Source organism: Balaenoptera ricei, chromosome 9, assembly GCF_028023285.1.
Source record: "Balaenoptera ricei isolate mBalRic1 chromosome 9, mBalRic1.hap2, whole genome shotgun sequence".
Taxonomy (NCBI): Eukaryota; Metazoa; Chordata; class Mammalia; order Artiodactyla; family Balaenopteridae; genus Balaenoptera; species Balaenoptera ricei.
The window spans coordinates 100834724-100860138 of NC_082647.1; the positions used below are offsets into that span (position 1 = coordinate 100834724).

The 25415-nt window shown below is 39.9% G+C and overlaps 1 protein-coding gene across 2 annotated transcripts in view; it reads left to right on the forward strand.

Moving 5' to 3' along the window:
- POU6F2 (POU class 6 homeobox 2) overlaps positions 1-25415 on the forward strand; it is a 468326-nt gene that overhangs the window by 215519 nt on the left and 227392 nt on the right. For both annotated transcript variants that reach the window (XM_059932888.1, XM_059932889.1), the window contains 2 exons: positions 42-133; positions 3163-3391. In XM_059932888.1, the coding sequence (XP_059788871.1) occupies positions 42-133; positions 3163-3391 (321 nt within the window). The remainder of the gene's footprint in view (positions 1-41; positions 134-3162; positions 3392-25415) is intronic.

Consider the following 25415-nt stretch of genomic DNA (forward strand, 5'->3'; position numbering starts at 1 on the left):
TGGATCTTACATTAAGGGTGCTCTTCTCTTTTGAATTCCAGGGGCCAGAGGAAACCCGGCGCTGTCAGACCCAGGCACCCCTGAACAACACCAGGCCGGTCAGACCCACCCCCCGTTCCCGGTTGGGCCACAGGTCAGTATCTCTCAACTGCTGCATGTAGGATGGTTTAACCATATAAATAACCAAATAAATAATAATGAGTTGAAACCAATTAACTCCAACAGAGCAAAGACGGTGATAAATTTTTGTATGGGAAAGTGTATGGCTACATTATTTATTAAATACCATCAAGAAAAAAAAATGTGTTAGCAGAACTCTTCTCTCTTTTTAAAGGGAATGTTGATTTTAATCATTTGGAAACATTTTTTCTTCTTAAAACCCACTACAATTGTGCTGTTGGTTATCATGCAGTTTTCTGGAAAGTAAAACTTTAATGACTGGAGTGTGAAAAAAATTAAGTTATTTCAACCTTACTATAGCCGTTTTTGAAATACAAGATGTGATTTAATACAAAAAAGTTAATGCAATTTTAATGCAAGTTCAGCTTATTGGGTTTGACAATACTGTACATCATATATAGCTCCTGCATTAATAAAGAAATACATTCATTATTTTTTAAAGTCCAATATTTGTTATTTGCAGCCTGGTGTGGTTATATGGAGATGTAGAATACAATTGTAAAAGGCTGGGCTTTTTTTTTTAACCTCTGTCATTTAGTGTGAAGTTCTCAGAGTTCACCCACTTTTATAGAAAAAGAAGCTGATCCTTGAGCCTTTCTCTCTCTTTGGTTGTCATTGTGGTTCCAGGAAATTAATCACTTTCAGCACTTCAGGGCTCATCAGTTCCAGGCTTGAAAACCCAAGTTTAGAGCTTGAGTTGGTCTTGACTTTCTTGTTCCAGCCGCCGCCAAGTCTCCCTATGGCCTCAGATTCCAAAGTGCATCTCAGAGCACGAATGCCTCTGTGCTCCAGACAGAAAGCCTGGGTTGATGCCTGATCTCTTATGGAGCCCTAGAGGGGGTTTGACTGGGCATCTCAGAAACCAGCTTCTGAAGGCCATGTCCTTTCTAATTTCATGCTCGTGACATTGTGTGTGTGTGTGTGTGTGTGTGTGTGTGTGTGTGAACATACCAGGGATGACAAACTCCAATGCCTCCAGGTTAGAAACACAGCACGACAGACCCAGACAGTGAGAAGCAGGGGACACTGGGACAAAGTGGACGGTGGATGCCCTGCTGTAAGCCCATGAATTCAATTAAAAAAATGCTGCAGGCCCCACCATCCAAATCTGTGGCCTGCCTACAGTCCGAAGACTGCCTATTTGCCTTCCCTTTCATCATGGTATCACTACTGGCAGTGATATGATGCCAGCAATCTGAAGACCAGTTTATCATTTTGTACTTATTCCTAAAAAATGTTTGCTTTGTCCTTTAGTGTAACTTTTTTTTTTTTTTTTTAAGAGAGGCACAGTTACTTTGTGAGAATTCAGTAAAGTCTAGCAAAAACATTAGGAGCTGGGCCCACGGAATCCAGAGCAGTGGTTCTAAAACTAAGATGGATGGAGTCCCAGTGCTTCTTCAGAGGGCTCCCCGGAAGGGGCCTTGAGGGGTGACTTAGGGAATGGCCAGAAAGTGGACTCAGCTATCCCCCATTCTTCAAATAAAGCCACCCCGCTTCTCCAAACCTGTTCCGTGTATTGAGAGGGAGTGAAACGTGGGCTCTGGAGCAGCCTGGCTGGATCGGAATGCCCCCGCCCCTCTGGATATGTGACTTTGGACAAGTAACTAACTCAGTATGTCATTGGTAGGACATCGGAGTTCATACACATTAAAATAGTGCCTGGCTATTAAATATTGGGCTTTGTACTATACCTACACTGAGTTACCTTTTACTTTATAGAATCATACTGCGTTAAAAACAAAAAAGTTGAAACTCCCCAATGAGAGTTTTTTATCGGCTCCTCTAGAAGAAAAATGGGCATGGGATTAGATCTTAAATGGCTCCTGCAGGGGTGCAATGAAAGTCCCGGATGAAGTGACCCTTTCAGTCATCTGGCCTGGTTGGACAAGGAATCCTTCCTACATCATCCTGAAGACCCCCACCTGAGCTCACACCTGAGCTCAGATACATATAGCGCCCAGAAGTGCACACCTATGTGGCTGCCTTTCCGTATCAAACAATGGCTGTTGGACAGTGGATATAAACATGTGTTTTTAATGTCATTTTAACAGGGCAAAGAATTAGTGTAATAACAAAAGAAATTTTTTAAAGCTTTTCAAATTTACCCACATCAAATATTTTTGTTTTTCTATATTCCTTTTTAGATCTTGTCGTTATACATGTATAATTTTACCATTTAATAATGATTTGATCATCATCACTTGCTTAATTATTATCCAGTTAATTTTATATATTCTCATAAACATTTTCTGTTTTTCTAGAGGTGTCAGAATGATCCATTTTAAAGACTGTATAATATCTTACCAAGTTTAGTACTATCAGTATAACAAACTGTTTTTCAACATTTATATATTTTAAAATGTAATGCATATTTTCATTCATTTATATTTTTTTAAAAAATTGTATCTTCAGAAGCATATCCCAGGAGTATATTCTAAGTCAAAAGGGGATGAATATTTTTGTAGCCCTTGATGTGGACTGCTTTCCAAAAGGTTTATATCAGTCCACCTGTCCTAAATCCATATAATGGTGTCACTACAGACTTACCAGTGTTGCGTAAATCTTTTGCATTATCTTTGCTAATTTAATAGATGAAAATAGTATTTCATTGCTCTTTTGAACCAATAAATTCCACTGATTCCAATGAGTTCTTTTTGGAAAAACAGAATAAATTAGCAGAGAGTTTCAAATATATAAGAGTGGGATCGAGTGAAGAATCCATGGAAGAATAATATGTGTGTAGGGTATTACTTTGCAAGGTATTTGAGCTTTCCAAACCAAATGAAATTTTCCAAAAAAATTAATGAAATACAATTTCAATTTTTTTCCTGCAAGTCAATCTTTTTTTTTCTGGAATAGAACATGTCTCTTTGCTACTTGTTCAGGAACTTTCTGACCCAGCTTAAGTGGAAGAAGAATGCTCTAAAAACCCATGTCTTGGTTCCACTGGAAAGTGAGCTGGGATTTTGTGTTTCCTTGCAGCCACTCCTGACGGCCCAGCAATTAGCCTCTGCTGTCGCCGGGGTGAGGCCGGGAGGCACGCCGGCCCTCAGCCAGCCCGTCCTCATCCCCTTCAGCATGGCCGGACAGCTAGGAGGGCAGCAAGGGCTGGTCCTCACGCTGCCCACTGCGAACCTCACCAACATCCAAGGGCTGGTAGCAGCAGCTGCAGCCGGAGGCATTATGACTCTGCCACTGCAAACTCTACAAGGTAACCCACCATGTCTCTGTGTCTTGTAGGGCTCCATCCACTGGCCCATGCTCTCTGAAGTGGACAAGTGCCCTGAATGTTGAATGTAGTTCAGAGCTGCTTCCACCATAAAGGCTATGAAAGGCTTATGTAGGAAGCAAAGTTTTCAAGGTGTCTGTGAATCCTGAGTTTGCTCAAGCCATGGGCTTTATCAGTCCTCATGTCTTAACATTGACTTGAAACCTTTCAGCTCTTCTGGAAGCATTTATGAGCAATCATTGCATGACACATCAAAAACTTAGATATAAAATGATTGTGATGTTATTTGAGGACTTGAATTATAATCTCATGAATTCTTCAATTTAGCCATCTGCAAAGAAAGGTTAGACATTACTTGTTTGTGTGTGAAGTGTTTGGAACATTTCAAATACAAGGTATCATTTGGAATAATCAACTTACTATTTTTCTTACTAAGTATATTTTAGTTATAATTATTAAACAAAAATTATGTTATTTGAGGTAATATTTTGTAATGAGAGAAATAGACTTATATATAGAGCTCTTATCTTATGTAATCATGGGCATATAATAAGAGTTGGACTCTACTCAGGAAGAGTAGTTCTCTTGATATCCCAAAGGTTTTAACTTTTCTTTAAAAGATTTGGTAACACTGACTGATAGACTGATTTACAAAAGACTGTCAGAGGAAGAACTATTATGATGGAGAAATAGCTTGACTATGATGAGAATGCCTAAAAAAAGGGAAGATAGATTTATTTTGGACTGGTCAAAGAAGTTGTTTTCTCCACTGATAAATGTTAGCAATTAAATTTTTTTCTTTACAGGGTGAGAGTTTGGTTGGGCAAGTTATCATAATAACAATTTAAAGTACTTTTTTAGTTGGTCAAAAGTCAGGGCTCCTTATAACCTATTAAAACGGTCAGAGTGTCAGTCCATAGATTAAGGAATAGACCAAGTAAGACCTGGTTAACTCTGGACCCAAACTTCTTCACACACCCTATGTTCTAATATCCTACCCATTGTTGCCACTTCTTGACTTTCACTTTAATGTTTAAAACAAAGTCTCTCTTGTACTATTAAATTGTGCCAAGAAACCTGCCATTCATAAATCATGCATGCCCGGGACACGCTAATGCACAAACTTTGCTAGTTTCAAATCTGAGAGTGCCTGGGAAGCCAGGATCTCAAGATTAAGCAAATAAGGCAGGAATAAACAAGGTGAAAGCGAAAGCAACAAAGTGTAGGGAGAGGCTTTTTAATGTAGGTGGATGATGAAATCTTAATGAAGAAACGGGCATTATCAAAATGCAGCCTTCCATTTGGAACATTTGCCCTTATGGGAATATTGAATGTTATAAATAAACATAAGCTCACAGAGCTCCTAGGTCATGAATTAATCCTGCTTGGTTAAAGTGGATGCCAAAGACAGAGTCCAAAAAAACCAGGCTAGTTATCTCTTTATTAAGGTTTGGTGTTCTTAGGATTTTAGTACCTGATTATTTTTAAGGGTTCAACATGAGTGACTGGTCCAATGTAGACTTCCATCAAAATTTTCTCTCTTTTTAAAAAAAATATCAAATTTAATATTAGTTTGTAGTTTGGAATTTGGTTCTTTTTGGCACCTTTGGTTTCAGAAAGTGAATCCTAATATTGGTATCCTGATTAAGTAGTTTCAATAGGAGTACTAGCTCTTTTTATCCCCTGGTGCTTCTCACACAATTTCCCTACTGGCCTCATCTTCAGAAGAATATTGGAACTGATGGTCAAGCTCTTGTCTACTACACAAGCACAAGGGGCTCTTTCTCCCTTTGTCTCCATCTTTGAAATTTCAATGATACTGGAAGCGAGTCAGGAGGTCATTACGAAAACACCTCCCAGTTGCAAGTCAGCCAGTTATAGGAAAAGCTTCCTAGTTATTCTTAACCCTCAAGCTCTTCCTCCAAACACCTTTTTTCTTTGATATCCTTATGAATGAATACCAACTCCTAAATTACTGTTAAGGTCCAGGAAATTTCTCCCTTCCAGTTTCCTTCAGCTTTTTGTTCCTTTCATATCTTCCCACATAAGTTCTTCACCAGCCAGACCTCATTAGTCTGAAAAGGGACCAGCCATCCTGGTTTGCCAGGGACTGGGGGTTTTCCTGGGGCATGTAACTTTCACCGTTGAAACCAGCAAAGTCCCAGACAAACCAGAAAGAGATGGTCATCCTGCAAAAATTCCAAGGGCAATAAGGATGGGAATCAGCAAAGCGTCTCATCTCTGCAAGGTGTCCAAGATCAGTGTCTGCCACCTGAAGGACAATGCCAGTCCGTCATCTTGTTGGCCAGCAGACAACCCAAGGATGATCTCACCACCTTTAGGAAACCTACTGTGGCCCTTAACAATCCCTTGGCCACGTCTGCACCTTGTGTAGCTCCCCAGGTTATGTCATGGAGGGTAGTGGGACTCAGGATGGTGCGTGATGGCTGGTGGCCAGAAAGTCATCTGCAGGGGTCCTGATTGACTTTGAGACTGAGCCAGTCCTAGAAGTCCTTGAGTATCATCCTTTTTCAAGGGTGGTGTTCCTGTAAATGGGTTATAATACCTGAGAAGGAGTCCTTACACAAATTTATACAACCGGCAGTGTAGAATGCTCTGCCCCCTCCCCATGGCCTGCTTCTAGACAATGAAAATGGAACCTCAGTCCAAGGCTTTTAAGAATCTTTTAAAACAACCAGTAAGTCTGCCCACCTATAATAGCTAGGCCATCTTCTCGTGTGATTTTACAAGACAGATTTGATTCGTCAGTGTGAGGGGGAGGGACTGAATGTTCAACACTTCTGAAGTAGGACCTGTTTCCACAGGAGGCACTTAGTCCTGGATGGTTCCCCTTTTCCTCATTGTGAAGCATTAAGATTTTATTCATGAAATAAGTCTGCCAACTGGAATTGTCTTTGATTATTCTCCAACTTTCCTGCCCAGTCCTTCAGCCTATGCATTCTTCTAGCTCAAAAGCTACAAATTTGCTAAAAAAAAAAAAAAAAGTAACATCAGTTTCTTAATGGTTTGGAATCCCAGGAATAAATTTTCAAGTATCTTCCTCTTTACTAAAGGGCTTGAGAGCCGGTTCATTTATGTTCCCTATCAAGTGACATGGAATAGCTCTCAGAGCCTCAGAGGCCGTGATCCCTGCATGTATTTTAATGAGCACTAATGACACGTTACACGAGAGCAGCTTCTCTCTGCTCAGGCAGTGGGGGTCCCATCTCAGTCTCCTTCTCTGTGCATGGTCCCCAGACCAGCGACATCAGCATCTTATCAAGGCTCCATCCCAGGCACCCTGAACAGAACCTGCGTTCTTAAAAGGAGGCTCCTATGCACACTCAAGTTTAAGAAAGCCTGCTCCAAGGGGCTTTTTCAGAACTCGTTTGGCCCTCCCCCACTATCTCCAGCAGCGTCCTCCAGACTCCGAGCATGTTAGGGTCACCGGGAGCTATGCGACTGTGATAAGCACCGTCACTAATTCTCCTGATCTCTCTCACCACCCCAGGCCTCTAAATGACGATAATGACCAAAAGGAATAACTTACTTGAGAACGTGTCCGTTTCTGTCAGGGCAGTTATATCCCCAACACCAAGAGGTATTCCCTTGCATAATTAAAACACAGGGAAGCCCTTGTTCTGAGATTTTATCTAGGAGAAGCTTCGCATCCTGAAAAAGAGACCACATTGCCCTGCAGGAAACCTGTCTGCACAGCCTGGGGATTGTTTTCCCTTTGTCTTCAGATCCTTCTGAGAGAGAGATGCACTGCTGTCTCATCAATTATAGTGTCTTCTTGTAAGGAAACAGACGGGAGTGAGGAGTTAGAAATCTCACCGAATCCTAGAAACAGCCCTGCAGCCCAGCCTCAGGGAGCCTGGGACGAGGTTTGGGGATTAGAGAGTCCAAAAGAGTCCAGCCAGTGAACCAACAGGCTGCAGGCTGTATCTTTGTCCCCTCCGAGCAGGCAGGCATCTGTCCCCACTCCCAGGTGACTACTAACCTGTCTCCTCTCTTCCACGGCTCCTCCTTGTGATTCTTCTCTACCAAGTTGGTGGACTTTTAGCTAACCCACAATTTTGGTTCACTCACGTTCCATTTTGTCTCCTTGGAGTCCATGCATCTTCCCAACTCGTGAACCTCTCAGGAACTCTCCATTGCTATCTCTCTCCATCATCTCTATCTTTACCCCTATCTCCACGTCTGTCTAAAATTCAAACTCCCCAAAGCTCACATTCCTGTCGGGCTGAGGCTTTTCATTTTAGGCTGTCTATGTGGTCGGATTAGAGCTTGACTGCCCACATGGAAGTCCAGTCAGCTTTAATTGGCCGGGGGGGCGCGGTGGGGCAGAGCCAGGATGACGTGGATCTCCTATTGTCTGAATTTGGAGATGACCAAGCTGGAGTCTTGGTTCTGAATATTTTAAGGGAAATCTTTGGAAGTCCGGGCTGGGGTGCAAGCGTAGAAATGCTCTAAACTCAGATAAGACGTAGAAGTAACCTACGCCTCAACGCCCTGTGTCCTTACCTGAGGTACGCGTACGTTTTGTGTTCTCTCCTCTCTTACGTTTGCAGGCCCTTTCCCCCTCCAGGTACCTCCCACCATCACTACTCGGGCTCCCTCCATTCCTGTGACCTTTGTCTGTCCTGTGCTCATAAGAATTTGGTTTCAGGTGCCTGTCAGCACACCCATACCTGTAACATAAGATTTATCATGACCATAAACCTCAAAGAAAGAAAATGACTAAGGTTGCTCTGTCACATATTTTATAAATTCCCTTAAATCAGTGTCTTCCATTTTCCTTATTATTTGAAAACACAGATAGCCGTACTAAACGTGTAATTTGCAGTTGTCCTAGCTTGGGAACAAGATTATTATTTGATGTGGCAAAATAAAATCCCCATTATGGAACTCATGCAGATGTGTTGGATTTTTGGCCTTTTTAGATGTAGGCAGAAAATGTAGATAAAAACAACTTCCACACAAGAGACAGCAACAGCAAAGGGCTTAGTGGGGCAGCAGAGGTGTGTCAACTTCTAGGACAGAAGATTCAGGTTAGAGGCTTTTTCCCATAGCACAGGCCGAGATAACCCCCTCACCACTGCGGGCAATGTAAATGGGGAATATAAATGTGCTATGTAGGAGATTTATATCAGAGTGCGAACATTCCAGTTAAGTCAAGCATAACGTTTAAATTAATGACCAAAAATACATTAGAAAGTGCTGCTTACCCTGAACGTGGAAAAGCAGTTAGGTTCAAGGCAAGTTGGAAAATCAAGGCCAAGGATGATTTTCCTGCCTTTAGCGGTGGCAGGAAATCTGGCCTGGTTTTCTCCACCTCTCCAAATTAAAGTCTGTAGAGGTTGAAGTAAGTAGGGATCGTTTTAGGGCTTAGGAGTTTCATGTGCAAGAGACATTACAGTGCCTTTTTGTTTGTGTTGTTGTTGTTGTTGATTTCATGGAGGTATCGTTTACATGCAATAAATACATGGATCTTAAGTGCACAATCCAATGAGTTTCAATAATTGTTTGCACCCGTGCAAACTCCACCCACCACAGTCAGTACAGAAAACAGTTCATTATCCCCAAATGTTCCCTGTGTCCCTTTGTAGTCAGTGTCCTCCCTCCAACTAGGCAACCCCTGATCTACTTTCTGTCATTATCAATTAGTTTTGTTTGTTCTAGAACTGCATATAAATCGATTCCTATGTATGTATTCTTTGGTGTCTGGCTTTTCATGCTCAGCATAATATTTTTGAGATTTATCCACGCTGTGGATTTCAGTAGTTTCTTTTCATTTCCCAGGATTGTTCCATCGTAAGCATGTGCCACAATTTGTCCATAGCTGTTCCCACATCCCAGGAGGCAGACATCGAGAAGTCCCCTTCCCTGGGGGGAGGGAGGGGTCCTCCAGTGGGCATTTCTTGGAAAACACCGTTGGCCACGGTTCACCTTGGCCCTTGGCTACACCCCTGGGGAGATTCTCCTCTGTCCGTTATCTTTCTTGGCTACATTTGAAGAGAAAGTTGAGGAATACACCTTTCTTTGGGGGCTTCCTCAGTTCATGCACAGCTTATGGAAGCTTGGGGGCTGAAGGTTGCTTGAAGTTTCCAACAGTTAAAGATTTGTGGCTTCTTTGGGAATCTAGTTCCCTCAGAAACCATGAATGCTTCTGACCTTTCTGCTTCCAGTCAGTTCCATGTGCCAAAGTTTTTTCTAAGACATACATCTTCAGTCTAATTTATTTTGCTTTCTCAGCCCCACACTTCCCTCTTCCAATTCAGTCGGCCTCTGTGAAGGCCCCGTGACCTCCTTGGTGTTCTTTAAACATACTCCTACCCAAGGGCCTTTGCACAGGCTGTTCTCTGGAAACTCTGTCCCCAGAAAGCATCAAACCTCCCTCCCTCCTTGTGCCAGCCCCAATACTCCCATTCCCCCCTCACCTGCTTTCCTTTATCTCCTTTGTCCATAATACTAATTACATTCTGCATAACCTTAAAAATCTCAAAAATGGTTGAGTCTTGTTTTTCCTTGCTTTTTAAGCACTTTGTGTCATGCCTACTGTAGCATGTGGAGAGTGGACGCAGCGTCGTGATGCTTGGCCCTGGGGGTCTAGAGGAAGTTATCTGCATATAATGTGCTTATAATATGTATTGTTTGTGCCTGGCTCTGTCCTGGAATGCAAGCCCTGTAATAGGCATCTTTGTTTGGTTCATCGATGTGGTCCAAGAACTGGAACAGTGCTGGCTCAATATAGGTACTCAATAATGAATGATGGATGGATGGATGAGTGAAGATACATGCACGCTAATGTTTATAGCATCGCTATTTACAATAGCCAAGACATGGAAGCAACCCAATCAACAGATGACTGAATTAAGAAGAAAATGTGTATACGTACACACACACACACACACACAATGGAATATTACTGAGCCAAAAAAAGAATGAAATAATGCCATTTGCAGCAACATGGATAAACCTAGAGAATATTATGCTTAGTGAAATAAGACAGGGAAAGATAAATATCATATCATGCCACTTACATGCAGAATCTAAAAAATAATACAAATGAATGTATATGCAAGACAGAAACCAATTCACAGATACTGAAAACAAACCTGTGGTTACCGAAGGGGACACTGAGCAGGGGAGGAGCAGACTAGGGGTATGAGGTTAACAGATGCAAACCGCTGTGTATTAAGTAGATAAGCAGAGTGATATTCCATTGTGTACATGTGCCACATCTTCTTTATCCATCCGTCTGTTGATGGACACTTAGGTTGCTTCCATGTCCTGGCTATTGTAAATAGAGCTGCAGTGAGCATTGTGTTACATGTCTCCTTTTGAATTATGGTCTTCTCAGGGTATATGCCCAGTAGTGGGATTGCTGGGTAATGGAATATTACTCAGCCATAAAAAGAAACGAAATTGAGTTATTTGTAGTGAGGTGGATGGACCTAGAGTCTGTCATACAGAGTGAAGTAAGTCAGAAAGAGAAAAACAAATACCGTATGCTAACACAGACATGGGGAGGGGGAAGGGTAAGCTGGGACGAAGTGAGAAAGTGGCATGGACATATATACACTACCAAATGTAAAATAGATAGCTAGTGGGAAGCAGCCGCATAGCACAGGGAGGTCAGCTCGGTGCTTTGTGACCACCTAGAGGGGTGGGATAGGGAGGGTGGGAGGGAGGGAGACGCAAGAGGGAAGAGATGTGGGGATATATGTATATGTGTAACTGATTCACTTATAAAGCAGAAACTAACACACCATTGTAAAGCAATTATACTCCAATAAAGATGTTAAAAAAATAAAAATAAAAATAAGATTAAATAAAATAGATAAGCAGCGAGGGTATACTGTATAGCACAGGGGATTATAGCCATTATCTTATAATAGCCTGTAATGGAGTATAATTTGCAAATATACTGAACCACTATGCTGTATGACTGAAACTAATATAATATTGTTAAGTCAACTATATTTCAATAAAAAAAATCAGTAGTTCATTGAGTGAAGAGAAGTAAAGAGAACATTCAGTGTAGAGAAGAGGAATGAGGAACACGGATGCTACGGAATTCTGTGGTTGGTTTTGGTTGTTGTTGAAGTGAAGATCAGGAGTCTGAGATGGTAAGAAATCAGACTGGAGGGGCAGGAAGGGGTGACACTGGAGGGTCTTGTATGCCTTTCCTGTGCACAATGAGTACATAATTGCATTGTCTTTAGGTGCATTTGTCTCTAAGGCTTTGATATGTTAGAGACAAATGTACCTAAAAACAATGCAGTTACGCTACAATATTTGCATGGATACAGGTTTGTGTTTACTTAGCTGTCCCTGTGTGATTCCAAGGATTCAAAGCAGCTTGTAATATAAGAAGCATGAAAGACAAAAGCTGTTTATTAGAAAAAGAGGAAACCTAGACAAATGTTTAAAACTAGAGGATAAATCAAAGGGGAGACCCATCACATGACGTAGTTTCCATTATCTGACAGTGAAAAGAATCACACCAGCTCAACTAGAAACGAGCTTATTTATTTTTGTTTTTGGTTTTTTACTAAGTTTACTCATTTACTCAAGAAATACCTATTGAGCTTTCATCGCATTCTAGGACATGATCTTGACTTGGGATATAGCAGTAAACAAACCAAAGAGATTCCCTAAAGGCACTTCTACGCTTGTATGGGGAGTAAAGCAATGGAAGGATGAAGGGTGTCAGGACTGGGGACATGATGTGTTTATACAGGATCATCAATTTTGGTCCCCCCACTAGACAGAGCCCCAAAGGACGTGGGGGGCTAAGCCGTACAATGTCTGGGGGAAGCATGTCCCAGAGTGAATCCTAGGTGCTTAGAAAAGTTAATGATACAGATTCTCAGTGAAGGAATATCCGACAGCCTGATGGACAGGACATTTATCTTTTAGCTTTCCCTAGGTTATGCTAGAGGAACAAACAGGCGCAAAATCTCAGTGAGGGGCACGGAAGGTTTATTTTTTCTGTTTATTTCAGCATACATGTGGGCTGCAGGCGGGCAGTGGTTCTGCTGCACACCTTCATTCTGGGATCCAGGCTGAAGGGGCAGCCCCTCCCTAGGACGGGGCTTTCTCATCACCACAGGAAGGCAGACTAGCAGAAGCACAGTGGCTCATAAAGCTTTGGCTCAGAAGTGGTACACTTCACTTCCCCCCACATCCTGTGAGCCAGGCGGGTCACCTGGTCAACCCCCCGCCGGTGTGAATGAAGATGCTCCTCAGGGGCGGGAGGAAGAGTGCATAATGGAAACTGTATTGCAAGGGGCTGTGGTGTCCCGCGGCCATCGCCTTAAAGATCCACGGCGTGAGCATTTGACTTAGGTGACCTTTAAGATCCCAACACTGAGATTCTATATTAGATGAACCAATTAGGATACATGGACCATCTGTGTAGTAGCTTAGAACACAACACATTAACAATGTCTTAAAGTAGTAGTATTCAAATGATAAATATAAAAGTAGATAGCAAATATATGGAACAATTGGAGATTATTTAATGTAGCAAATGAGCATATATAAAAGTACAACTCTATTGATGTAACATTCAGGGAAAGGCAAAATTACAGGGGCAGAAAGGAGATCAGTGGTGACCGGGGACAGGGGATGCAGGAGTTGTTGGTGAAGGAGCACGCGGATTTAGGGGCTGATGCAGCCGTTCTCTAACTTGATCATGGTGGTGGCTACATGCCTCTATGTGTTTGTCAGACTTGGACAACTGTGGACTAGAAAGGGTGAATTGCACTGTATGTAAAATATACCTCGATTCTTTTCACAAGAAGAAGTAGGCAGGTGCTGCGGTGCCTATGAAATACCAAGAAAATACTAATTTATTTTAAAACATTAAAAAATGTGTGTGAGTACAAAACTGCTAATGGAATGAAAACTAGAAAAAGCTTCATGAAAACGAGAGACTCCAGTCCTCCCAGTAAAGAAAGCATTAATGGCTCTGTTTCTCAGATGCAGAAGCTAACACTAAAATAATAAAGATTTAAAACGTACACAATTTGATCCCAGTCATTTAAAAGAAGCCCAAACATACACACCTCACAGAGAGAGGGCAAGAAAAATACTATAAAGTGCTGCTGGTCGACTCTAGACAGTGAGAGATTATGGGTGATTGCTTTCTTTCTTAAAGTTTCTATTGTAAATATTATTTCAAAATTAGAATGCTTTGAATTCATGAAGGTGCAAAGCATTAGAATGCTTTGAAGTCATACCCCAAACAGCACTCTTAGCATTGACAAGGTTAAGTCTCTGGGTCTGTGGTCTTGACCTTCTGACCATCTTTTTTAAAAAGCATCTCTCAACTCAAAGTAGATTAATTCTCAAACTAAAAACAATACAACCACAGAGAAACTCTATGCATTCATTATGTATGAGCAATATTTAATATTATGAGGTTGCCTTTAAACGTGTAGATCTTATTGATCAAAGGAGAAAGTGTGGGCCGGGAGTGGGTGGGCCATGGGAACGTGTACTGAGGATTCTGGTTTCCTTCCAGAAGGACAGAACAATTAGGTGGCCATGTGCGCTGCTTTTCCTTGTGATTTACTTTTGCGCTAGTCTAGCGATGCCCACACTCAGAAGAAAGTCACGTCCCCAGGAGCATGACGTACATGACAACAGAGGTCTAATGCCACTTTCAGAACGAGCAGTGCAGTACCTGCCACAGACACGAGAAGAACGGGCTCTGCCTTTGAGTAGGCAGTGATTTCTCAGCCTCTGGTACGTGGCTTGCTGTCTCAAAGTCCAATATTAAAAATACCTAGAGGGCTTCCCTGGTGGCGCAGTGGTTGAGAATCTGCCTGCCAATGCAGGGGACACGGGTTCGAGCCCTGGTCTGGGAAGATCCCACATGCCGTGGAGCAACTAGACCCGTGAGCCACAACTACTGGCCCTGCACGTCTGGAGTCTGTGCTCCGCAACAAGAGAGGCCGCGATAATGAGAGGCCCGCGCACTGCGACGAAGAGTGGCCCCCACTTGCCGCAACTAGAGAAAGCCCTCGCACAGAAACGAAGACCCAACACAGCCATAAATAAAAATAAATAAGTAAATAAAAATTAAAAACTCAAAAAAAAAATACCTAGAGCATAAATTCATATTTGCAGTGTTATTCAGAAGAGCCCCACATGACACACCATACAATAATACCAAATCCGCCATAGAGAAGTTATGAAAAGTTGTTGCAATGTGTCGTACTTTGACAGTTTTTCAAACCCCCATACCTCCGAGGCTTCAGACTTTTTATTTAAAATACCTGAAGAGCTCGTTCTGCAGTACATTATCCTTGAAGCAGGCTTCACTGAGGCACTGGGGCATGGATTAAACTGGAAGCACATGAATGAGAAGTATGACTAGTATAGTGTGTATTTAAGAGATACTGTCAATGGAATAAAGCATTGTCAAAGGATAATGGTTTCCAGCTGCCACATAAATGTCAAAGCAAAGCCAAAGCATTTATTTTCAAAGCAAAAGGCAGGGAAGTAATGTGATCCCCAGTTTGCACGTAATAAGGATGTAAATCCATCAGGGTTCTTGATGGCATCTATCAATGTGTCTACACTAGGATGTGCAAACTGGATTAGATTCCAAGCCAGACTTTAGAGCGCTCTTCCAAGATGGCTGCCACTAGAATGGCACAGATGCCTGAAAAAGGAAAAGACCACTTGAAATGCTTCTCAGTCTCCCTCTATTACCAAGGATGAGAGGGAACTGGGATTGTTTGTTCCAATTTCTTCTGGCACCAAAATAAAGAGGACTTCTGTATCTGAGGGAAGTGTGTGGTCCAGGAATGGGGAGGTATTGAAAATAGGGAAATGGGAGATGGTCTTCCGTTCCCCTCTGCCCACTGTCTAGAGAATGGAGAGCTAGTGCTCTCCAAAAAAGTCCTGTCTTCTCTTATGTGTGTAATACTTTCAGGACAGATTCCCAGTGAGAGGGTACAGCTATTATTTCTCAGCTCCCTCTAGGGAAAAGCCAAACCTCATTTCCTCCCATGAACCATGCACAAAGATTGACTGATCAATTTCACAAAGACTTACTAATATACCAGGCACTGTAGTAGGCACTCCAGTCTAATTAGGAAGGAGGCTATGGCAGTAATCCGGAAGAGGAAGGGTCCTGGTAGCAGTGATGAGGAGCAGAGGACTGATTTAGGCGACATTAACAAGGTGGGGACTTGGGGATGGATTAAATGTGGAGGGATCAGAGGAAAGAGAGGGAGATTGTTAGTTGAGTTTGATGTGACTAGTTCAAGTTTCCTGTGGAAATTTAAATGGAGATATCAGTAGCCAGTTGGAAATACATGAATCTAAAACTCAGAATGGGATTGGTGCTAGAGATCCTATGTAGAAACCATCAACAAATATGACCAAAGCAGGGAAGGGAAGAAATTTCTGGGGGAGAGGAGATTAGGGAAGGAACACAATTCAAGCCATTGGAAGAGGAAGAAGGAAGAGTTCCCAACATGTATGATTGTTCTGCTTCAGGTTTGGCTGGGGCTCCTGTAATTCTCCCTGTTCGGATCCTCTTTCATTGGACATAATCTACACATTCATGTTGGCGCTTTTGATTGTTGTTTACCCCTAATATAGCCACAGTGCCACAAGGAGGAGCCAAAAAAATGTATCTGTCAGTTTGCTTTTTTATCTTCTAAAGACATGCCAAGTTTCCATGTAGAAAGAAGCTATTTTAAGAGCTTGTACATAAAAGCTTCAACAGTGTTTGCTCTTTGGCTGAAAAGTTACTCAATTGATTTAAATCTATTATTTAAAATTGTAGCTGTAGCCTTAAAATCTCAAAGTGAAAATGTTGGAGTCTTTTTTTCCCTTCCTTTCTTCCTGTTAAAGCACTTTGGGTCATGCCTACTGTGGCCACCACTCAGGACAGTAGAAGCAGCATGTTGTGCTTAGCCCGGGTGCCAAAGAAGAGGACATTTGAGCTTGGGAAAAACTGTAGTTTAGATAATATAGTTTTGTTTTTTTTTTTTTAAACTTTGGGTTTATTGATTGATTGATTGATTGCTGTGTTGGGTCTTCGTTTCTGTGCGAGGGCTTTCTCTAGTTGCCGCAAGTGGGGGCCACTCTTCATCGCGGTGCGCGGGCCTCAAATTATTGCGGCCTCTCTTGTAGCGGAGCACAGGCTCCAGACGCGCAGGCTCAGTAATTGTGGCTCACGGGCCTAGTTGCTCCGCGGCATGTGGGATCCTCCCAGACCAGAGCTCGAACCCGTGTCCCCTGCATTGGCAGGCAGATTCTCAACCACTGCGCCACCAGGGAAGCCCGATAATATAGTTTTAATTTTGGGAAATGATTTATCTTGGAAAATTTTGTCTGATTGTGAGCAAACTTAACCTCCAAAAACATTTTGTTTCCACGTTCACCTTTTCCTTTAGTTTAGTGTCACCTTCTCCCAAATAATATTAATCAACTATGCTCACCAAGTTTATAGCCCAAACTCACAAAGCAAAGAAAAAAAAACAGAACTGGGGATGGTTGCCATTTGTCACTAGGTTAGGATTAGCACGAATATGCAGGTCCATTAACACACCCTTATGCATCTCTGTTCCCCTGTGTGCCATTATTTTAGAAATTCTTAGCAAAGCATATATATATTCAACATTTGACATAAGATAATTTGAGTTTGCTGTGTTTGGAAATAACTCACATGGGAGAAAGTTGCATTAAGTAAATAATAGAGATAAAATTTATACTTCCATATATTTCAAAGTTAATGTCACTAACTTACAATGGAATGGTAACATGAAGACACAGTGCTATAATTTGATTGATTTGTTTTGACAGCAGCCAAATAATTGAGAGTGAAAGGTGTCAGCACAGATGAAATATTGTATAAGCCATGTTCAGAAGGCAACCCCGGCAGCTGCAGCAACTGGAGTTTTATTTCCTTTGATTCTGAACTGGTACTCATCTCCAGTTTATTATGAAACCATGGAAGGTGCATGACTTCCCCAACTAGGGAGACTTTTATAGAGAGGCTAGAAATAGAAGTTTGTCAAGTAGTTGAACAATGGATGTAGACAAAAGGACAGAAGATGGTTGCAGCATGCTGAGTTGAATGATAGCCGCTGTTCCCTTTCTTTTGCAAATTGCTGCTCTCCTGCATTTTACCTCATTGGGAAGTGATTCTGAGTCAGAGCAAATATTAGATCCCATTTCCCAGCTCTTTGACAGGAGATGGGTAAAAGACACCGGTGTGCTTAGCACCATTTCTGGGTCTGGTTAAGGGGAATTTACCCAACTGAAAATCCAAATGCCTGGTAAGAGTCAGATTTGAAGTGATTGGTGAATATAGAAGCTGAATGGTCAGAGGAGGATTAATTAGGAGAAAGCCTCTGTCTGTAGGTGACCCTTGAGCACAGCGATTAACAGAGCGAGCCATAAGTCACATGGGCCTGGTTTAATTCCACCTCTACAGCTTGCTGGCTGTGTGATCTGACTTCTGAGATTTGCTTACCTCCGATATTTTATAGGGTTCTTTTCAGGAGTAAATGTGATACTGTATGTAACATACCTAGGGTAGTGCCTGACACTTAGTAAATGCAAAATGAATGAGAGCCACTTTTATTACTTAGAGCTGCAAAGTTCAATATGGTAGCCATGAGCCACATATGACTACTGGGCCTTTGAAACGTGGCTAGTCCAAATCGATATAAATTTGCTGTAAATGCAAAATCCACATAATTGCCAAATATCTCATCAATATTTTTATCTTGATAACATGTTGAAACTGATATTTTGGATATATTAGGGCAAATATACTATATTATTAGAATTAATTTCACCTGTTCCTTTTTACTTTATTAATGTGGATACTAGAACATTTTAAATTATATGTGTGGCTCACATTTGTAGCTCAAATTATACTTCTTTTGGATTACACTAGCCTGGCCTTGAGTCTCTCTAAATCTCTATACATGTGGCATGGGTTAAAAGAAGTGTTCATTAAAAATAAAAATAATTAGCATATAATTAAATTTTGTACCCCCAGGCAGAAAATCACAAAGGATCCTCTTTGGTATCAAAAATTAGAGTGAACATATTTTGTAGATTCTTCGTTGTAGTTTAGGAACTGCTTGGGATTTTTATCTATAAGAGAGAGAAAAAGGATACAATTTTTATGAGCAACTTTCATTGATCAGAATCTAAAATTCTCTTTCCTTTTCAAAAATTATTATGCTTTGTACTTTGAAATATAGAAGAAATATATATTATATATATATATATATAATAAAGTGACCTAGGATTAACAACTATTAACATTTTGCCACATTTGCTTAAGATCTTTTAAAAAAAATGGAACATTATAGAAACATTATAACTAATGCTAAGATCCGCTCCTCCTCTCTCCAGTCATTCCATGGCATGCTTTCCCTCCTAGAAGTAACCGCTACCCACCCAGTGCATTCATTTATAAATTTACTACATATATATATACACATACACATACATGAAATACATAGTATTATTTTGAATGTATTAAAATTTTACATAATGGTTGCACGCTCTAGATATATTTTATTATCTTGCCTTTTTCGTTCAAATTTTGCTTTTGAGATTTATCCATGTTGATACATGTAGATAGGGACATATTAGAATTTCTTTCAATCATCTTATTTTGTGAGGTTTTTTTAAACCATATTTTTCTCGTTTCTTTCATTCTAATGGATTTATCACGTTCTCTTTTTCTTTTTTTATTGACATATGATTGACTTACAATATTATATTAGTTCCGGGTATACAACATAATAATTTGATATTTTTATACATTAGGAAATAATCACCATGGTAAGTCTAGCTACCATCTGTCACCATATAAAGTTATTATAATGTTATTGGCTGTATTGTGTTTGCTGTATATTACATCCCCATTATCGTGGGGTTTTTTTCCCCCACCTACTGGATTAGAAGTTAAACATCTATTTTTATACTTTTAGTTGTTACCCGCATATTTTAAACATCTGTTTGCCTTAAAGAACCAAATCAGTATTTTCGTCTTTCTTCCTAAATGACAGTCGAAACTTTTTGGTCATCTCCTACCTTCTATTTATTATTGCCCAGCATTAGTTATTCTTCATATTGTTATGTTTACAAGCTCACTTAGCTTTCATTGCACTTGCAAGTTTTTTCTTTTTTTACTCATCATTATGTCTTGTATCCCATTCCTTCCTTCCAGAGCTTTCTGATGCTTTTAATGATTCTTTTGTCTTATTTTTATTATTTAGCTGGACTTAGCATTATAAGTTAACAGTTATTATTTTCAGTGAATGAAGAAATTATGTTCTGGGCTCTATTTTTGCTGTTAATGAATATATTGTCAGTTTAACTGTCATTCTTTCATAGATTAAATGTCTTTTTTAATCATGGTTGATGTTAAGAATTTTCTCTTTTTCCTTGGGATTCACCAATTTTACTATGAAAGACCTTGGTGTGAATTTATTTTTATTTATCCTGCTTGGAACTTGTGATTCCTGACATTTCAGTTGTTACTCATTCTCCCTGATTCAATTCTCTGCTCCAGGAACTCCTACTACATGTACACTGTCTTCCGTGTCTCTTAACCTCCTTCACATATTTTCTGTCTCTTTATATTTTGTGCTGCATTTGTGTGATTTCTTTAGATCTATCATCCAGTTTGCAAATTCTCTCTGCAATTATGTTTAATCTTACGTTTAACCTTAATTTTTTCATTTTAAAGTCTATATTTTTCACTTCTAGAAGTTGTATTTGATTTTTTCCCTTATGGTTTCTTTTTTTTTTTTTTTTTTTAGTTCTCTTTAATCCCTTTAAATATGCTTATTTTATAATCTTCTTCAGACTGCCTTTTAGCTTAAGTGCCTGAGGAGCTAATTAATTATTGCTGTCTCTCCCTTCCTCATAGTAGAATATTTCCTTATGTTGTAAGTAATTTTTGTTTTTATTTTGAACTCACTTTAAGCAGAGAGTTTTTCTATGAAATCCTTTAAACTTTGGGTTTAATACCTGAGTATTGCTAATAAGAGGCTTTGCACCTGCTTCTGCCAAATGCCCAACAGACTTCACGAATGATCTCTCCACTAGGAAATAGCTGCACCAGGTACACAGAATAAATTTAGACTCTAAACTATGACATAGTCAGACCAGGGTTTCAATTGCTCACATTTTCCCCTACCCAGAGCCTTTAACAGAAACAAACATCTTTGTTAATTCCCTGGGCTAGTGAATGGGGTTTGTCTCATCTCTTTTCAATGCTGGGGCAGCCCTTTCAGGGTGCTGGATTTTTATGAAGGACTCAGTTCAAACAGCTCTCCTTGCATGGGCCCAAGGTCTCAGATTCCCTCCCTGGGTTGGTGGCCAAACATCAGCCCCAGGCTGGCCAGGCCTGTACCCATGCCTGCTCTCCAGGGAACCAGGGGTCAGTTAGTGATCTCACTGTTCTTGATTTCTGATGCCTGAGAATTTTCCTTTCTGCCTGTATATTTAAATGTTTGATATATTTTATCCATAATTTCTACATATTGGAAGCAGGAAGTTTGTCTATGTTACATCAGTCTACTAATATTTTGCCATGAAAAGTCTCTTCCTTTTCCTTTTGTCAGTTTCTCTAGGTAGATCAAGTCTGGATAACTAATCCTTAGCAGATAGATAATTCCTAAAATTTCAAGCATTCAGTTGCATTTGGTAGTGATTTAAATCAATATTTTTCTGGAATTTTCAGAAATTTGCAAATATCCGTTGTGGAACTACTGGAAATTTTTAGTAAGAAAACAACAGGCTCATTACAAATATATCTAATATTGTGCTCCAACATTCCCTATGGGATATTCTTGAGTAATAGGTATATCTGTGGTTCTTATTAAACAAACCAAATTCTGTAGATGCCCAAGCCTACTCAGCTAACCTTTGGTCTTGAAAATAAGTAAACAACAAGGATCACAAATAGGTTAAGGAATTTGTCAATTTCAGAAAAAAGCATACATGATATTTTTGAATTTTAATTAAAATTTAATTTATTAATAAATTTATAATTTATTAAGGATGTGGAAATTAATTCTGAATTAACTTCTTCATTTAAAATTTTAAAACATATTTTTATTTTGAAATATTTAAACCATAACAGAGGAATACAGTGAATAACAAAAGAATACCTATGTTCCTACCACAGTATTCCATCAAATTCTAACATTTTTCCCTTCTTGCTTTGTATTGTTTCTTAAACAAATATTGCAAATACATTTGAAGCACTTTTTGTTACACTCCCACATCCCATTCCCCTCCCTCATTTTTTTTTTTTTTTGGTCTTTTATTTATTATGGTAAAATATACCACTTTAATCCTTTTTTCAGTTTACAATTCAGTGGCATTAAATACATTCATATTGTTGTGCAATCATCACCACCATGATCTCTAGAAATTTTCATCTTTCACAATTGAAACTCTACACCTGTTAAACAATAACTTCCCATTTACCCCTTCCCCCCAGCCCCCAACAACCACCATTCTACTTTCTGTTTCTATGAATCTGACTACTCTACTATTTCATTTAAGTGGAATTATACAGTATTTGTCCCTTTGTGACTGGTTTATTTCACTTCGCATAATGTCTTCAAGATTCATCCATGTTGTAACATTTGACAGAATTTGCTTCCTTTTTAAGACTAAATAATATTCTGTTGTATATATATATTCCACCTTTTGTTTATTCATTCATCTGTTGATAGACACGTGAGTTGCCTCCACCTTTTGACTACTGTTTAATAATGCTGCTATGAATATGAGTGTATAAATAATCTGTTTGCCCCTGGTCTCAATTATTTGGGGTATATACCCAGAAATGGTCTTGCTGGATCATATGGTAATTCTATGCTTATTTGCTTGAGGAGCTGCCATACCACTTTTCATAATGACAGCACCATTTTACATTCCTACCAACAAAGCACAGGGTTCTAATGTTCTACATACTCTCCAATACTTGTTGTTTTCTGTTTTTGTTTCCTGTGTTCTGATAATAGCCATTCTAACAGGTGTGGTAGCTCATTGTGGTTGAAGGAGCATTTTTGAGAGAACAATTAATTACCTAATGACTTTTCCTGATACTACTTAATCCCATTTAGGTATAATTCCAAATTTTTTTATTTTTTTAATTTTTATTTATTTATTATTTATTTTTGGCTGTGGTGGGTCTTCGTTTCTGTCCGAGGGCTTTCTCTAGTTGCGGCAAGCGGGGGCCACTCTTCATCGCGGTGCACGGGCCTCTCACTATCGCGGCCTCTCTTGTTGTGGAGCACAGGCTCCAGACGCGCAGGCTCAGTAGTTGTGGCTCATGGGCGTAGTTCTCCGCGGCATGTGGGATCTTCCCGGACCAGGGCTCGAACCCGTGTCCCCTGCATTGGCAGGCAGATTCTCAACCACTGTACCACCAGGGAAGCCCAATTCCAAATTTTAAAATAACCCTAAGGAGACTATACATTTTAGAAGTTGCCTAATTTCTGCTTCATGTGCTTAAAATGGTAAATATTATAGTTACAGTATTTATATAATTGCGGTTGGATTTACATTTTCAGGTATATACAGACGTGTATATACACAGGTGAACACTAGCAATATTTACCAGGAAAGAAGTTTCTGTGATGCAAATGTTCTTTTGCTATTGACTTCCATTACAGTTAAATATTTCATTGGATAAAAAAAAATATTTACCTATAGATAAAATGAAAATTTTCCTTGAAGAAGATTTTCAAGTGGTGGCCTGCTCAGTAAAACATGCTGACTGTTGGAATTCAGTGGAGGTATTCTTTGAAGAGATTCAGGACTTAAACAATAGTTCTCTTTTTCTTTACAGCATTTTTTTTCCCCAATATTGAAATCTTCCCTACCTTTGAGTGCTATCTAAGCTCCTTCCTGAATCATAAGAATTTCTTCCATGCCAGGGTATTGCTTCTGCTTTGAATGCCATGAATGTTTCTACCATACTTGTGCTTTGGTCTGGTGAGAATTACTCTCTAATTAATTGGAGTATGATGTTTACTTTTCTAGTAAATGCTATGCTCTAGCTCTCATTTTACTGTAGCCTAAATTTTTATCATTCAAGGCTTCAGGTTATATTTTTAAAAGTTAGTTCATCCTCTACATTAGCATTTCTATCCAGTCCTATATTCCTAATAGGTTTTTTAGACATTTCTGGTGCATTTTCATATGTCATAGATGGAATTGTTTAAAGTGATAACTACAGTTAGCAGAGCTACACTTTACCAGCAAGGCTTTTTTGGTTTGTGTTTTGCATTTTCATAATATACAGTCTGCTCTATACTCTGGCAGAGAACAGAATGCAGGATAAGGTAGGCAGGTCGCCTCAAAGGAAAGAGCCGGTGTACAAAAGCCCCTTGAAACCATAAAGTCATTGATGCTCATAAAACTATATTGCACACTTTTTTCAGGAGATTAATGAGTGGGTCATAAAATAGCATTAATTTTTGGCCAAATTCCAGGCAGAAAGTTGTGTTTCCCAGGCAATGCTTTTCCAACTGGAAAAGACTTGCTCTGAGAATATTTGCAGTTCAAAAGACACTAATGCTATCACATTTCTTCACTTAAAAAGTAATGAGAGAATCAGTAGCTATGGAAATGGCTAACCTATCCAGCCTTCTCCTGCTATACACCCCACTTCATGGGGATGAAGATGAGGCGCTTGGGGCAGGATGCTAACGAGAGTACACGGGGTTCCTGTGGCCTCTTCCCAGCACACACATCTTAGAGCCACGGATAAGTGTCTTACCTGATCCCAACTAGCAACTTGAAAATATAATTTATGGGTTGTAAGACTGACAATCTTATGAAATGCAAACCAAAAATACAAAAAAATCACTGCTACTGGAAAAACAAATAGCAGTTGATCAGCCCCCAGCATCTCTGTAATGACACATTGACTCCCATAGTGAGTACAGAAAAAGGACATGCCCAATCACCATTAACAGCTTTTCAGAAATTCTGGGAGTCCCTCAGTAGATGCGACTGAGTCTCTAAGTGCAGTTTTCCCACTGAAACCTGGGACAGACTTCCATGCTGCTTGTTGCCTCCTGAATGTTCCAGAATATTATGTGATTTATGGATTTGCAATCATCTGTCAACTGTATTTTAAAAGTGAGAACTAAGAGCCCTTCTCACCTGAAATATTTCAATTATGTTCACATAAAAATACCATTTATGAATTAAAAAAAAAACTTTAAACCACTTTGAATTTCACACGCTCTTGGAATACATTAGGTATATTATCAAAGGTAAAAACCTATTCAATTTAGAATACCATTAAAATAATAAACTTTTAATTAAGGAGCTAAAACTCCAAAAGAGACTTGTTTCATGATGATTTGGTGATCCATAATCTCCCAGCTCTCTCCCATATTATTGTTTTTGAAAAATAATTAATTAATTAATTTATTTATTTATTTTGGCTGCATTGGGTCTTCGTTGCTGTGCATGGGCTTTCTCTCTAGTTGTGGCGAGTGGGGGCTACTCTTCATTGCGGTGCACAGGCTTCTCATTGCGGTGGCTTCTCTTGTTGCGGAGCACGGGCTCTGGGCACGCGGACTTCAGTAGTTGTGGCTCGTGGGCTTAGTTGCTCCGCGGGATGTGGGATCTCCCCGGACCAGGGCTCGAACCCGTGTCCCCTGCATTGGCAGGCGGATTCTTAACCACTGCACCACCAGGGAAGTCCCCATATTATTGTTTTAATCAGGATATTTTACATTCTCAAAACAAAAGCAAAAGATGACCTTTTCGGTCTGAATATTTCTGAGAAAATCTCAGTGTATTGAGGTGGAATTCCTTCTTCTCGATCAAGGAGAAACCTGCATTCCCAAAGGGTGTTCCCATGAAGGCAAAATTTCCACATCCAAAACATTCACAGAACTATCAGGTATAAAAGAGACTTGATCTAACACTTGATCTATCATTATATTTTAAAAAACTAGAC